Source organism: Alosa pseudoharengus, unplaced genomic scaffold (genome assembly GCF_046254945.1).
Source record: "Alosa pseudoharengus isolate Yale_2024_CS ecotype anadromous, Long Island Sound unplaced genomic scaffold, YU_APseudo_1.1 YU_APseudo_1.1_scf_21, whole genome shotgun sequence".
NCBI classification, from domain to species: domain Eukaryota; kingdom Metazoa; phylum Chordata; class Actinopteri; order Clupeiformes; family Clupeidae; genus Alosa; species Alosa pseudoharengus.
In genome coordinates, this window is record NW_027468674.1 from 28,672,291 (window position 1) to 28,685,791 (window position 13,501).

Genomic DNA, 13,501 nt, shown 5'->3' on the forward strand with positions numbered 1-13,501 from the left:
TCTTACCTATACCACATATTCCAGCACAAGACCTTTCTTTGATCTGCAAATAATGCCTTTATCAAAATTTGTCCTGAATGAAGATGACAGGTTGTCTATTATGTAGGTGTTATTCAAGCAGATAAAATCCGACTCTCAGAATCAGAATCACATAAATCACATAAATGCTATAAACATCAACACACACTATAAAAAAAACACCTTCACATGTTTTATTCATCTGAAGAACACTGCTTATTTATGGTCCAATAAATACACAACATGAAAGCATTTGAACTGGACAGCAGTTTACATTATCCTGTAAAGTTTGACTTTCATTAATAGAACAGTGTGACTCAGTTGATGAACTCTAAAACACTGTCATATCCTACCGTATACATCATACTACCACTGGTGTGAACTGTGCAACTACAAGCAACATGCAGACAAGTAAGATGTGTGAACAGTTTAACTGTGAAGTACAGTCAATAAGTGGGTTTACATGAACAGTTTTTTTATTCATGTAATCACTCAGATTAAACTATTCTGAATGAAAACTTTGTGTCACCTGTTTACATGGGATACATTCAATTCCGATCAGGTGGTTATAAGCGCTCTGGAATCTTTGATCGGAATAGCTGTTGCTGCTTTGCTTTTGCTTGAAAAGCTACAGGAGGCAACCCGATTGACTGTACACATTGCTGTTTAATTGGAATAAAGAATACAAATGGAATACCACCCCTTTCATTCCGATTAAGATTCAAATCAGATAGGCAGTTTCATTAAGATCACGGTGTTTATATGTGTCATTTTTATTTTGATTAAGCCGTTATTCTGATTACAATCAGATTAAAAGTGTCCATGTAAACCTATGAACCAACCCACCTACGTATTTGCCCATAGCAATCAGAGACTTGCCTATCAACTTCACTGAAAACAAGGGTCCATCAATGAGGGACATAAATTGAGAGAAGGAGAAAAGGTGGGAGAGGGACATAAATTGAGAGAAGGAGAAAAAACAGAAAAAAGGGTGAAAGGAAGAGAGGCGTTTGTCTTTATGATCACTGAGGGACTCTCTTCACTGTTAGAAATGGAGCTTTAATGTTGTTGACCTCACCAGCAGGAAATGAAAAAAACAACAACGACAACAACAGCAAAGCCTCTGCACACAACTACACACACACAACCCAGCTGTCCCCAGAGAGAAAGCCAACAGTAAATTGTGGTGGCCACCGATTTCCTGAACAGAGAATTGTTTTCCACATCAATAACCATCATTTATTTTAACTGTGCTGTCCCGGCAATAAAAAGACAAACCAACCGATCAATGCAAATGGCTAACACAATTGCTTCCTCTGAAACCTGCATCGACATAATCACTGTCTCTCAGGCTTGACTTGAAGCTTCTTTTTCTTCTGGTGCCTGGAAGGAAGGTAGGTGGAATACAAGTAGTAAGCTACAAGGCATGGACACATGGACGATGTTTGCACACACACCTCTCAACACAAGAGCAGTTTACACACACCCTGGAATTCTGTACAGACTGGGACTGCATATGTCCAACTCCATCAAGAGCTGAAGGCCGAGTCATCAGAGAGACTGGTGTGGCTAGACTGAGAATGGACTCCGTCAGAAGAGGAGGCCTTTGGAAGGCTTTTCAGTTTGATGAAGAGCTCACTGGCTCTAAACGTCACCCTCTAGAGAGAGGTCCAATATAGTCACAGTGTGCTGGATTTTGTTTTGTTTTCTTGTTTCTGAGCAACTGACAGAGATTTGAGGTTTGATTTGATTTTTTTTTAATCTTTAAAGGCTGCTAGGTTTTACAGTGAAGGCCAGAGAAATAGTCTGAAACATCATGATGGACATAGTTTTGTGTGATGAGGCTCCTAGGAGTCTGTGTCTGTTCAAAATCAAAGTATTTATACTGCTGGGCAGCTTCATGTGCAAAGCCACCACATGTATTAGTCGGGGAGTTGGGTGGGGTTGTTTCCATGGCTACACACTCTTCAGGCACTCATCTTTCCTTGTCCATTTCAGTCACAGAATGGTCTCCAGCTCCTTGATCGAGACCGAGCTTGACCGGTCCTCTTCCGCCAGAAGGAAGGGTTCAGGCTCTCCCTCCACCTTTCTCTCTGGCTCGCGTGACCTCTGACCCTCCTCCTTGCCAACACTAGGGGGCGCCAGGATACCCACCTGGACCGCCCGCCTCAGCACCAGCTCCTGCTGCGTCACCATGGGAACCATGGGCATCTCCGTGTCGCTGGGCACATAACCGGGAAGGTTGGTGAGGGTGTGGTGGAGGGAGGGGAGACGGGGTTGACCTTTACCCCCGACGCCAGACCCACCCATCAGCGGGAGGCCCTTGGTCCCACTCACGCTGAGGCAGACGCTCTGGGTGGTGGCGTGGGACATCATGCCGCCGTAGTAGCAGCTCCCACCACCTCCACTGCTGGTGACACGAGCTTTCTGCTTCAGGTCCAACGCCAGGCTTCGCCTTAACCATGCCTTCTTCACCTCCGCCTGCACCTGTGTAAACACACACACACATTTTAATACCTTTATTTGTTTTCACATTTTACAGTAGATTTCATTGAACACAAACAATCTTAGATACCAGCATTGTAAACCCAGTAGCCTATGCCTCTGGTCTCAGTTCATGGGTACAAAAAACAGCGCCTTCTCCAGATGTGGCGACTGCCAATTATCACAGAAATTGAGCAGAATTTTGCTAGAGCCTTTGTTCTTGTCTTAGAGAGACCAGCAATCCGCAACCCCCTGACTACTAGTCTGTGGACATTACCTAGGCTTCCAAATATATACACCAACAGCTTACATTTGTACCCAAACTGTACAACAATGTCTCTGAGTGGCTGATACTTTAAAAGCTTTGTAAGGTAGGCATCCTCTAGACTGTAGTCAAATGCACAGCCTACTTCAAGAATGGTTACTTCTCTGCTGTCCTCATCAACAACAACAACATCTGGCTTTTTTGCAGCAACATTTGAAAACACATTATTTCCACTATTACAGAGTTTGAACATGCAAGGTGAGACGCATACATTCTTGTAGATTTTGCATGGTGAAGCATATGGAATTATGTGTTCAACTAGTAAGTCAACAATTCTGTCATGTCTGGCAATGTACATTCCCTTATACACATAGCACACACACACACACACACACACACACACACACACACACACACAAAGTGCAAACAAATTCAGCTACATTTAAACAGAGATTTTCCATTTTTCATTAGTGCACTGTTCAGCTAACATCGCCATACAGAAATACACAGACACATAAGAAAAAGGCAGCAGACTTTACCTCGCCATTGCAGAAGCAGTAGATGAATGCCACAAAGAAGCCCTAAGAGAAAATAATGAATGATCATCATCAAAACATGGAATATTATGGAATTATTATTATGAAAAGCTAGTCACTGTATGAGCTCTAGGACCTCTCTATACTAGTCACTATATGAGCTCTATAGGACCTCTCTATATTAGTCACTATATGAGCTCTATAGGACCTCTCTATACTTGTTGCTATATTAGTCACTATATGAGCTCTATAGGACCTCTCTATACTAGTCACTATACGAGCTCTATAAGACCTATCTATACTAGTTGCTATATTAGTCACTATACGAGCTCTCTCTATACTAGTCACTATATGAGCTCTATAGGACCTCTCTATACTAGTCACTATATGAGCTCTATAGGACCTCTCTATATTAGTCACTATATGAGCTCTATAGGACCTCTCTATACTTGTTGCTATATTAGTCACTATACAAGCTCTCTCTATACTAGTCACTATATGAGCTCTATAGGACCTCTCTATACTAGTCACTATACGAGCTCTATAGGACCTCTCTATACTATATGAGCTCTATAGCAGTGGTTCTTAACTGGAACGGTCTTGGGACCCACATTTTTCCACTGTCATTAGGTCGCGACCCAATTTTTTTAGCGTTCAAGTCAATTTAAATGTAATTCTCAAATAACCATATATAACCATAACCATAACCAAATATATCCATAGTAGGCCTGTGTAATAATAACATTATTATTATTATTATTATTAGGCCTATTATCATCATAATTATATTATCATTGTTGTTATGATAACCATAATATAACCATATATAACCATAATAGGTCTGTGTAATAATAACATTATCATTATCATCATCATTATTATTATAATTATTATTATTATAGGCCTATTATCATTGTTGTTATTATTATTATTATAGGCCTAATTGTGTTTGCATTCTGGTTTGTTATGAATAACAAGTAGGCCTATGAATGCAGCAATTAACAAAAACATTGCGACATTGCAAAAACATTGCCTATATTCTCACGAAGGCCCTACGCATGACTACAATGAGGAGCACCTTTAGTGGGAGAGTTGGGGATGTTTCTTGCTAATTACTAGGGCTTCGAAATCTGGTAGGATGGTAGACAGAGCAACTCGTAGATCGTGTTCAGTGTCCAACCTGTTCCTGTTTTGATTTGAGTTGGACAAGAGTGGAGAAGCCACTTTCACAAAGATAGGTGGTGCTGAAGGGCAATAAGATTTTAATTGCCTGTCTCGCTAACGTGGAATACTCTGCTGTGACACTAGCCTAGAAATCTAGACGCACCCTAGCGGCGGCAAATTAATTTGCTCAGCCTGTACGTCTGGCATCGACACTGCACCAGAACTGACAAAGAGTGACTTTTCCGAATTTTGCTTTCATTGTCTGGTCACACGAAAGTTCGATCAGCTGGTTTTCTTCCTCGCTTGGCAGCGCAGCACTTTCAACGTCGGCTTCAAAGGGATCACGCTAGAGTTCTCAACGGGTCGGTTCGACCCAACAAACCCGACAGGATCCGCAGGTTCGGGCCGGGTTCGGGTCGAAAATATAAGCAAATGACTCGGGTCGGGTCGGACCTCGGGCTTAACCTTTTCTGCTCAGTGAATTTTTTTATTTTTATTAATCATCGCAGCTGTTCACCGTAAAGAAAGTCTGCTGCTGCGTGCAACGTGCATCATGGAGAGGGGCAGGGGCAGACGCTGCGTGCACGCCTTTAGCCTGGAGAAGAAGATGGAGTTGGTGAAAAGTAGGCTAAACTTGCCGCAGGTGAATTCACCGTCGCTACTACAGGAGTGGGGAAATCAGAGGTCTGGAAAGTGTTTGGAGTGGTGCTGGATTCTGATGAATTCTACAGGTTATTTGCAATGCTCAAAATGCAAGGTGCTGATGAAATATGTGACCCTGCAAGGCGAAACCAGTCGCTTTGGTAAAATGTACAAAATGAAGTTATTGTGCTCACGTGAACGGCAATAAACTAAGCTTTCCAACGATATGTAAATCGAGGGTAGGCCTATTGTAAAAGGTATCGCTAAGATAACCGCATCCAAAGTTGGCATGGTTCTTCCGTCACGATACGCCAGAAGAGAAAATCACCGTTTTAAGTAAATTGTCACGCTAATGTGTTGAATCTTCACCTAAATAAAGTCAGGGTTTAACAGTCAAAACGTAGCCTATGTTTTACGTCGGGCCGGGTTCGGGCAGATAATTCATGTTGATGTGTCGGGTTACATCGGGTCCGGGCTTTAAAAGCCACGGGCCGGGTCGGGTCGGGTTGTAATTTTCAGGCCCGTTGAGAACTCTAGATCACGCACCCATTCTTCCTCTCTGTTGTGCGCTCTCTCCGGGAAGTAGTAATTAAACCGCTTTTGCAGTTTGTTGAGGTGTGCAGAGATGGTGCTCTTCAGGGCATTTTTGTCCGTGACACTATCCAGCTGAAGTGCCTCTTGACAGGCGTTGGGGAACATGTCAAGCCTGTCTTTGATTACTCTGCTTTCCCACAATGCTAGCTTCCTTTTGAACGCACTGACTTTTTCGGACTGCTCGAACTTACTATGCCCCTTCCCTTGCAAAGACAAATTCAGTGTGTTCAGGTGCTCGAACACATCGGCAAGATACGCAACTTTGGCGAGCCATAGTTCGCTGTCAAACAGCTCAGCATAGGCTGAGTTGGTCTGAGAGAGGAATGCCGCTAGCTCTGCTTTAAGTTCGTAAAATCTGATCAAAACCTTTCCTCTCGACAGCCAGCGAATTTCCGTGTGGTACAGCACCTGTAGGTGCTCAGCACCCAAGTCCATGCAAAGTGTTTTGAAACACCGGCTATTCTTCCCACTGCGCTTTATGTAATTGACCACTTTAACCACATCCTTCAGTGTGCAATCAAGCTCTGGCACCATGTCTTTTGCTGCTAGGGCCTCCCGATGGAGAAAACAGTGGTTCCAGATTGCATTCGGTGCCCTCTCAAGTATTCTCTTCACCACTCCTGAATGTCTGCCTGTCATACAGTCTGCACCATCAGTCGTGATCCCAACGCAGTTGCCCCAGGTCAAACCCACGGAGCCCAAGTACAAATCCACTGAGTTGAAGATTTCATCTTCCGTTGTTGTGGTGGGCAGATCTCTGCTGCAGAGAAACTGTTCTTGCAAGTCTCCTTCCCAAACGTGTCTCACATAAACGAGCAGCACTGCATGATTGGCGATATCTGTGGATTCGTCTATTTGCAGTGCGAATTGGTTGCTTGTCTGGACACGACTTGTCACCTGTTATTTTATGTTCTCTGACATGTCTTCAATGCGCTTGAGAATGGTGTCATTGGACAGCGGTATTGTTTTTAACTTATTTGCGGTCGCTTCATCGACCATCTCCCTCACCATATCCACAGTTGCAGGTAAGATGAGGTCTGCTGCTATGGTGTGAGGTTTCTTGGCCTTCGCGATCCGGTGAGCTACGTGGTAAGATGTGCGGAGTGCCTGCACTTGTGTGGAGCATGTTGCCGTTAGCAGTCTCTGTGAAGCCCTCAGTTCTTGGCGCCGTCTTTGAAAGTACTCCACTGGTTAATCTTTGACCGTCGGGTGTTTTGTGTCCAGGTGCCGTTTCATTTTAGACGGCTTCATGCTCTCATGTGCGAGTGTCTCACCACATACCACACAGATGGGTTTCTGAACCATTTTGTCCTCGACACAACTAAATCCATATTTCAAATAGTCGGGATCGTACCTTCGTTTCGACATCTTGTTCATCCAAATGACTGCACGTTATCTCGCATAAACACTCCGACAGTATCTATGGCAACAGATGATATGGACCTGAAATCGTCTGTCAAAATAAGACTGGAAAATTGTGGGTCCCAAGACTGTTCCAGTTAAGAAACACTGCTCTATAGGACCTCTCTATATGAGCTCTATAGGACCTCTCTATACTAGTCACTATACAAGCTCTATAGGACCTCTCTATACTAGTCACTATATGAGCTCTATAGGACCTCTCTATACTAGTCACTATATGAGCTCTATAGCAGTGTTTTTCAACCACTGTGCTGGGGCACACTAGTGTGCCGTGAGAGATCATCAGGTGTGCCGCAGAAAATTACCCAAATGTCACTCACTGGTCCAGAAAAGCAACTGTTGCATCAAAGAATTTATAACCATATGCTCTCATTGATTGTATGATTGCACTATTTGTGGTATGCAGGCATTGTAGGGGCCCCCATATCCAGTATTCACAGAATCATCACATATCCAGTTCATAACAACAATTAAATTAGATATAGTCACCTACAAATGAAACAGAGGGCGCTTGTTTTATTGAGCAGGTCTTGCATAGAAGCCATAATAAGGCCATATCTGTGTATTATTTGAAAGTTTAGGCTATGGTATGTTTATTTTTTCTTCACACAGGATGTTAGTGTGCCGTGGGACAATTTAAGTAACAAAAGTGTGCCGTGGCACAAAAAAGGTTGAAAAACACTGCTCTATAGGACCTCTCTATACTAGTCGCTGTACGAATGACACATTATGAACACTACCCACCTGTGAGGAGTTGAAGAACATCTCGTAGTGCATCTGCACCTGCCACAGCACCCCCGTCACCTCCGTATAGGGCAGCGCCATGAACACCATGTAGTGCACCCCGAACAGCGGCATCAGCACTAGTGTTGACTTCAACAGCTTCCTGTGGGACAGGCATTTAATCAGTCAATCAATCAATCAATCATCAAACTATCAATATAATACTTAGTGCTTAACAATAACACACACCAATACAATATAAGAAAAGGAAGCACTGTATGAAGTCTAATGAGCCTAGTAGTGCGGCAGGTTAAGTCCATATTCCAGGACAATCGTTCACTTTGTGATACAAGCACCAAAATTGGCATGAATAATCACTAGAACCTACTTTTTGAGGAAAGCACATTAGCCACCTGAAAATCCCAACATGGCGGCCATTTTTCAAGATGGCCGCCACATCAAATGTAAGAAAAAAGTTTTTTGCTGTAGAACTTTAATGGCTGGGCGTATTTACATGATCTAGACATCAATTTGTATGTATTTTAACATGGCAAAATAAATGGTGCAAAGAAAGAAATCTACTTCAAGGCTAGTTTCCAAGATGGCGGCCAGAAATAGTTGGACTGCACTCGAAAATTGTTTATCGAAGCTCACTCTCGAATATCGTTGATCCTCTTTCTCACTCGAATATCATTTATTCTCTCTCTCGAATATCGATCAAGGCCATACTTCTTGTTGGGATCATACTTAAAGGACAATTCCGGCGCAAAATGAACCTAGGGGTTAATAACACATGTGTACCAAGTTCAGCCGTTCGCTGGGATTTGTTTTCATGCTAGTCGAATGTGACCAGTTTTATTGCAAACCGCTTATTAGCGTTTAACGCTAGCCTTCGGGGCACACGTACAGAGAAAGAAATCGCTATTTCTATACCACTAACAAGGCTCAAAATAGCCCCACACTTACACAGTAGCATAATGAGGGTCTCTACATGTAAACCGAAGCATTGAGAACTTTGTAAGTGTACAGGCAGTTTATTAAAAAGAAACACATTACCGTTGACGTCTGGTTCACATACAGGCAGGCGCCTTGGTTAAACAGAACTGGGATGTGAAGTGAATCTCGGGTGAAACGTTGTTGCAGAAGGACTGTGCAAAAGAGAAGCACTGAACGCAACAGGAGACATAAGAGATGGCAGGTTATTTGAACGAATTTGAAGACATCGAGGATGAACCCTTATTGGACGTCCTTATCTTTTCGAGTCAGAATACCAACGAAGAGCTGCGGGAGCTCCGTGACAGGGCTGAGAGAGAGAGCTAGAAGCTACCTGTAGTCAATACCACACACAGGCAGCGGCGATCCATACCAGAGGGACCAGATGGATCCACTAAGTAAGTACACTATACAAGTTATGTTACATCGGAGCTATTATTTCTGATAGGCCTATATTGAGCAAATTACGTTTGATTTTAGTTCACATCGCCTGCCTGTATATGTGAACCAGACGTGAACGGTAATGTGTTTCTTTTTAATAAACTGCCTGTACACTTACAAAGTTCTCAATGCTTCGGTTTACATGTAGAGACCCTCATCATTATGCTACTGTGTAAGTGTGGTGCTATTTTGAGCCTTGTTAGTGGTATAGTGTATAGTGATTTCTTTCTACTGTACGTGTGCCCCGAAGGCTATCGTTAAACGCTAATAAGCGGTTTGCAATAAAACTGGTCACATTCGACTAGCATGAAAACAAATCCCAGCGAACGGTCGAACTCGGTACACATGTGTTATTAACCCCTAGGTTCATTTTGCGCCGGAATTGTCCTTTAAGTTGGGAAGACTGGTGTGAGAAATGGCAGATGAAGAGTCCACAGTTTCAATTCTGGGAGCTTGTGATGTCAATGCAATTGGTGATGTTCTCTTTGATCAGGTCTTTCAGAGAAGCAAACTTCACTTTGTATTGTCAATCATTGTCTGCACTCATCCCCTTCTTCTTGAGTTCAGTTCAGTTAACTTTATTGTCCCAAAGGGAAACTTGTCTCGCAGTCAGGTACACATAAATAGCACAAGATACACAAAGACACAAGATGGGGTAAAAGACACAGGTTAATATAAGTTAAGAAGGTTAAGAAAGAAAATAAGAAAGAAAGAAACTGTCTTATCAATCTACGTTCCTGACAGATACTCATCAGAATCGTTTCTGTGCAATAAAGCAAAATTGTGCAAATTTAGCAGGCGTATTGTACTAGGAATAAAATATTTTTTTGTCCTATTGGACTTATAGAATGGGACTCTTAGTCTCCGGCCTGAGGGAAGAGCTTCAAATGAACAGTGAAGGGGATGATTTTTACAGTCCAGTATAGAACTTGCCTTCTGGATGACCTGCTTCTCATAAATGGTCAGCAAGGACAACTGTGGACAGCCAATCAACTTCCCAGCCACCTTCACAATGTGGCTAAGATTGTTTTTGTCCCTAAGACTGATGCCTCCATACCAGGCAATAAAAGAAAAAGTGAGAACAGATTCTATAAAAGATTTGTAAAATAAAGACAGCATAACCTTATCCACATTAAACAAATTAAGCTTCCTAAGGAAGTATAACTATTGTTGTCCCTTCTTGCAAATAGCCTCGGTATTTATATCAAATTTGAGCTTGTTGTCTAACATTGTACCGAGATATTTATACTGGTCAACCATCTCTATGCAGCTTCCATTTCCATCTTTGCAAACAATAATGTCAACTATGCTAGATGGCTTTCCATACACCTTAGAGACCTGGTCTCTTAACAAACACATCCTCAGTTGGCCAATGAATTTCAGCAAGGGAACTTTGTGGTCCACAAGACCCACAGAGTTTTCCGGATTGGCTTTTGATCAAGCCCATGAACAGGTCAATGCAACTGTCAAAGGTGATGGTGGTGCCATTAGAATAACTGAGAACCCATCAGCCCTAATGTGTGTCTGACAAAACCAAAGTACCACCTAACTGGAAAAGCTTCCTGCGAGACAATGACAACAAGACTGAACGTTTTGGGTTTCTAGCTTACCTAATTGTGACTTGGTGTCCAGACAATGTGGTGATTGTGACCAAAGAAGAAAATGTTCTTTGCATAAACCTGACAGCCTGGAAGGCCTAAGTCCTTGCAACCATGAAGAGGCTGACACTAGAATCTTTCTGCATGCCCTTCATGCAGTTGCGTGTAACCTGCAAAAGCCCAGGCTACTAGCTTGCATGCCAGCAGCACTGTTGAGGCGTCGGGGAGTGAGGTTTACCAACGTTCCACACACACAGCTAAGCTACATGCGCAACAGAAGAATCTGTGTTGATTAAGGCCTGTGAAACGGATATTCTTGCTATTGCACTCAGTGTTTTTGGGACTCTATGGGATGCAGGCTTAGAGGAGCTGTGGATTGAATTTGGTCATGGTAAGTCTGTCAGATGGCATGCTTTTTGTCCATGCCCTCACTGGTTGTGATGTGTTAGCCTTTCGTGGTAGAGGGAAGTGGACTGCCTGGCAATCCTGAGAAGTGTGCCCTGAAGTGTCTAATGTCTTTGAGAAGCTCAGTCAATACCCACCAGTAATGGATGATGTGGATCTTAGCACACTTGAAGTTTCTCATAGCAATGTACAACAAGAACAGCACTGCTGATGGAGTTGATGAAACAAGACTTGACCTGTTTGCACGGAAGCAGAGGTCCTTTGATGCCATTCCACCAACAAGGGCATCTCTCTCTTGCTAAGCATGTGAAGTGTGCAACCTATCAAGCTGTCTGTATCTGGGGCCAGGCAAGTATATATCAAATGAATATGTCCTGGGTTGGAGGAAAGAAGGTGACATTTGGCAAGTAGTGTGGATGACACTCCCACCAATTGGATAAATATATATATATATATTTAAACAAACACATGCATTTATGCATTTACTTAGTCCCCCTGCCCCCTCTGAAGTTCAGTTTAAACTAGTGATCATTTCCCGATCAAGCCCTGTCTCTCTTTCCTGCTAATTTCTTGTCAATCTGCACTATTATATTGAAATTATATTGATTAAACTGAAAAAAGAACATGCACATGCCCCTGCTGAAGTAACCGAACCAACATATGTTTTATTAACAAAAAACAATTTAATTATGCTAAAATTAGTACTAAAATGTGCTATTTTTCCCATTAATTGCGTCTATCTTCACAATTTAACACATTCTTTGACATTTTATCGTAGAATTGGAAAGTGTAGACCCTTTTACCTATATTTAAATATCAATATCATCAAAATGTGATTATCCAATCCCAATCCAAGTCAAAAACCAAGTATAATGGCTTTCAATGGTGGCCATCTTGGAAAATGGCGGCCATATTGGATTTTTTGCGTGGCTAATGTGCTTTTTGGATAAAGTGGGTCCCAAAGAATATTTGTGCTAAGTTTGATGTTTGTATCACAAAGTGAATGATGGTTTCACTAATCTGCCGCACTATCATTATCATGAAGCTGTGTATTCACTGGCCTTATAAATCAATCACTCCAGCAGGTTCTTATAGGAAGTAGTAATCTATTATAAAGCTTAATTGATTGATTGATCCAATGATTGACCCAGTCAATCAATAAGCCAGTCAATCAGTCACTTCAGCAAATTTACGTGAGCTGGAATCATTTATCTAAGAAGCTGTGTTACGTTCTGCCTTATAAATCAATAAGTCACTTCAACAACTTGCTAATTTATTATGAAACTGTGTTATGTCTGGCATCAATTCATCAGTCAATCAATTCAACAGCTTCCTGTGTAACATCATAAAGAACAATCACTAAATCTGAGAATGTGTGTTTTGATTTGCTATGGTACATAATATAACCGCCGCATGGTGAACACTGAAGAAGGCACACGCCGAAACGCGTATGTGCAAATAAAAGAGTATGTATGCATAGTGCGGCCTCTCTCCTATTTTTCTTGTATGTATAACTATCCAGGCCAGCACTCTTAAAGTTTAGAAATAGACAAATTGAGTGAAGCCTGCTCCTATCCTCACTGACATAATATAACCGCCGCATGGTGTGGCCATGTACTATCCGAAGAAAATAAAACACGCATCTCAACTTCTCTCCATCTCCTACTCCTGCAACTCCTTACAAGTCTTACATGCTCTTGGTGGTTCAATGATTGTTAGGTCTACATTTTTTTTATTTGAAAATACTCATTTTGTACAGTTATATGTAATCTAAAGCCACACTTGTGACTTGTGACACTGAAGAAAGATGGTTGTATAAGTAAAAGTACTAAGATGTTAAGGGTTACAGGAGTGAGTGAGTGAGTTTCCTGACTTGTACTGCTGTCGGGGGTCCAGTTTGCCCGTGTTCGTCTCCCACAGCTTAGAGGCCAGCACCCTGATGATGTTGAGGAACAGGAAGAAGTTCACCTGGGGGAGGGACCAATGGCACAAAGAAACAGAGCGAGAGAGATTAAAGCTGGTCAAATTACAATTTGTCTTTAATCTCTTTGTTGATTAATTTATAATTGGAAATGAAGAAAAAAGAGAGAGGTGTATGTGTGTAGATCTTACTAAAACAATCCATGCTAATTAGGCTTCTGTGACAGTCACTAATGAACTTACAACAATGGCGGCCAGAATGGGCACCTGATAGATCCACTTCAGGTTGCCTGCAC

At 42.2% G+C, this 13,501-nt stretch overlaps 1 protein-coding gene across 2 annotated transcripts in view; it reads right to left on the minus strand.

The window, feature by feature from the left end:
• Positions 1-204: 204 nt before the first annotated feature.
• pth3r (parathyroid hormone 3 receptor) overlaps positions 205-13,501 on the minus strand; it is an 18,527-nt gene continuing 5,230 nt past the window's right edge. For both annotated transcript variants that reach the window (XM_076298494.1, XM_076298495.1), the window contains 5 exons: positions 13,449-13,501; positions 13,159-13,253; positions 7,870-8,011; positions 3,307-3,348; positions 205-2,505 (listed from right to left, as the gene is read on the minus strand). The exon at positions 13,449-13,501 is cut by the window's right edge and continues 14 nt beyond it. In XM_076298494.1, coding sequence (XP_076154609.1) covers positions 2,017-2,505; positions 3,307-3,348; positions 7,870-8,011; positions 13,159-13,253; positions 13,449-13,501 — 821 coding nt within the window. In that variant the 3' untranslated portion in view covers positions 205-2,016. The remainder of the gene's footprint in view (positions 2,506-3,306; positions 3,349-7,869; positions 8,012-13,158; positions 13,254-13,448) is intronic.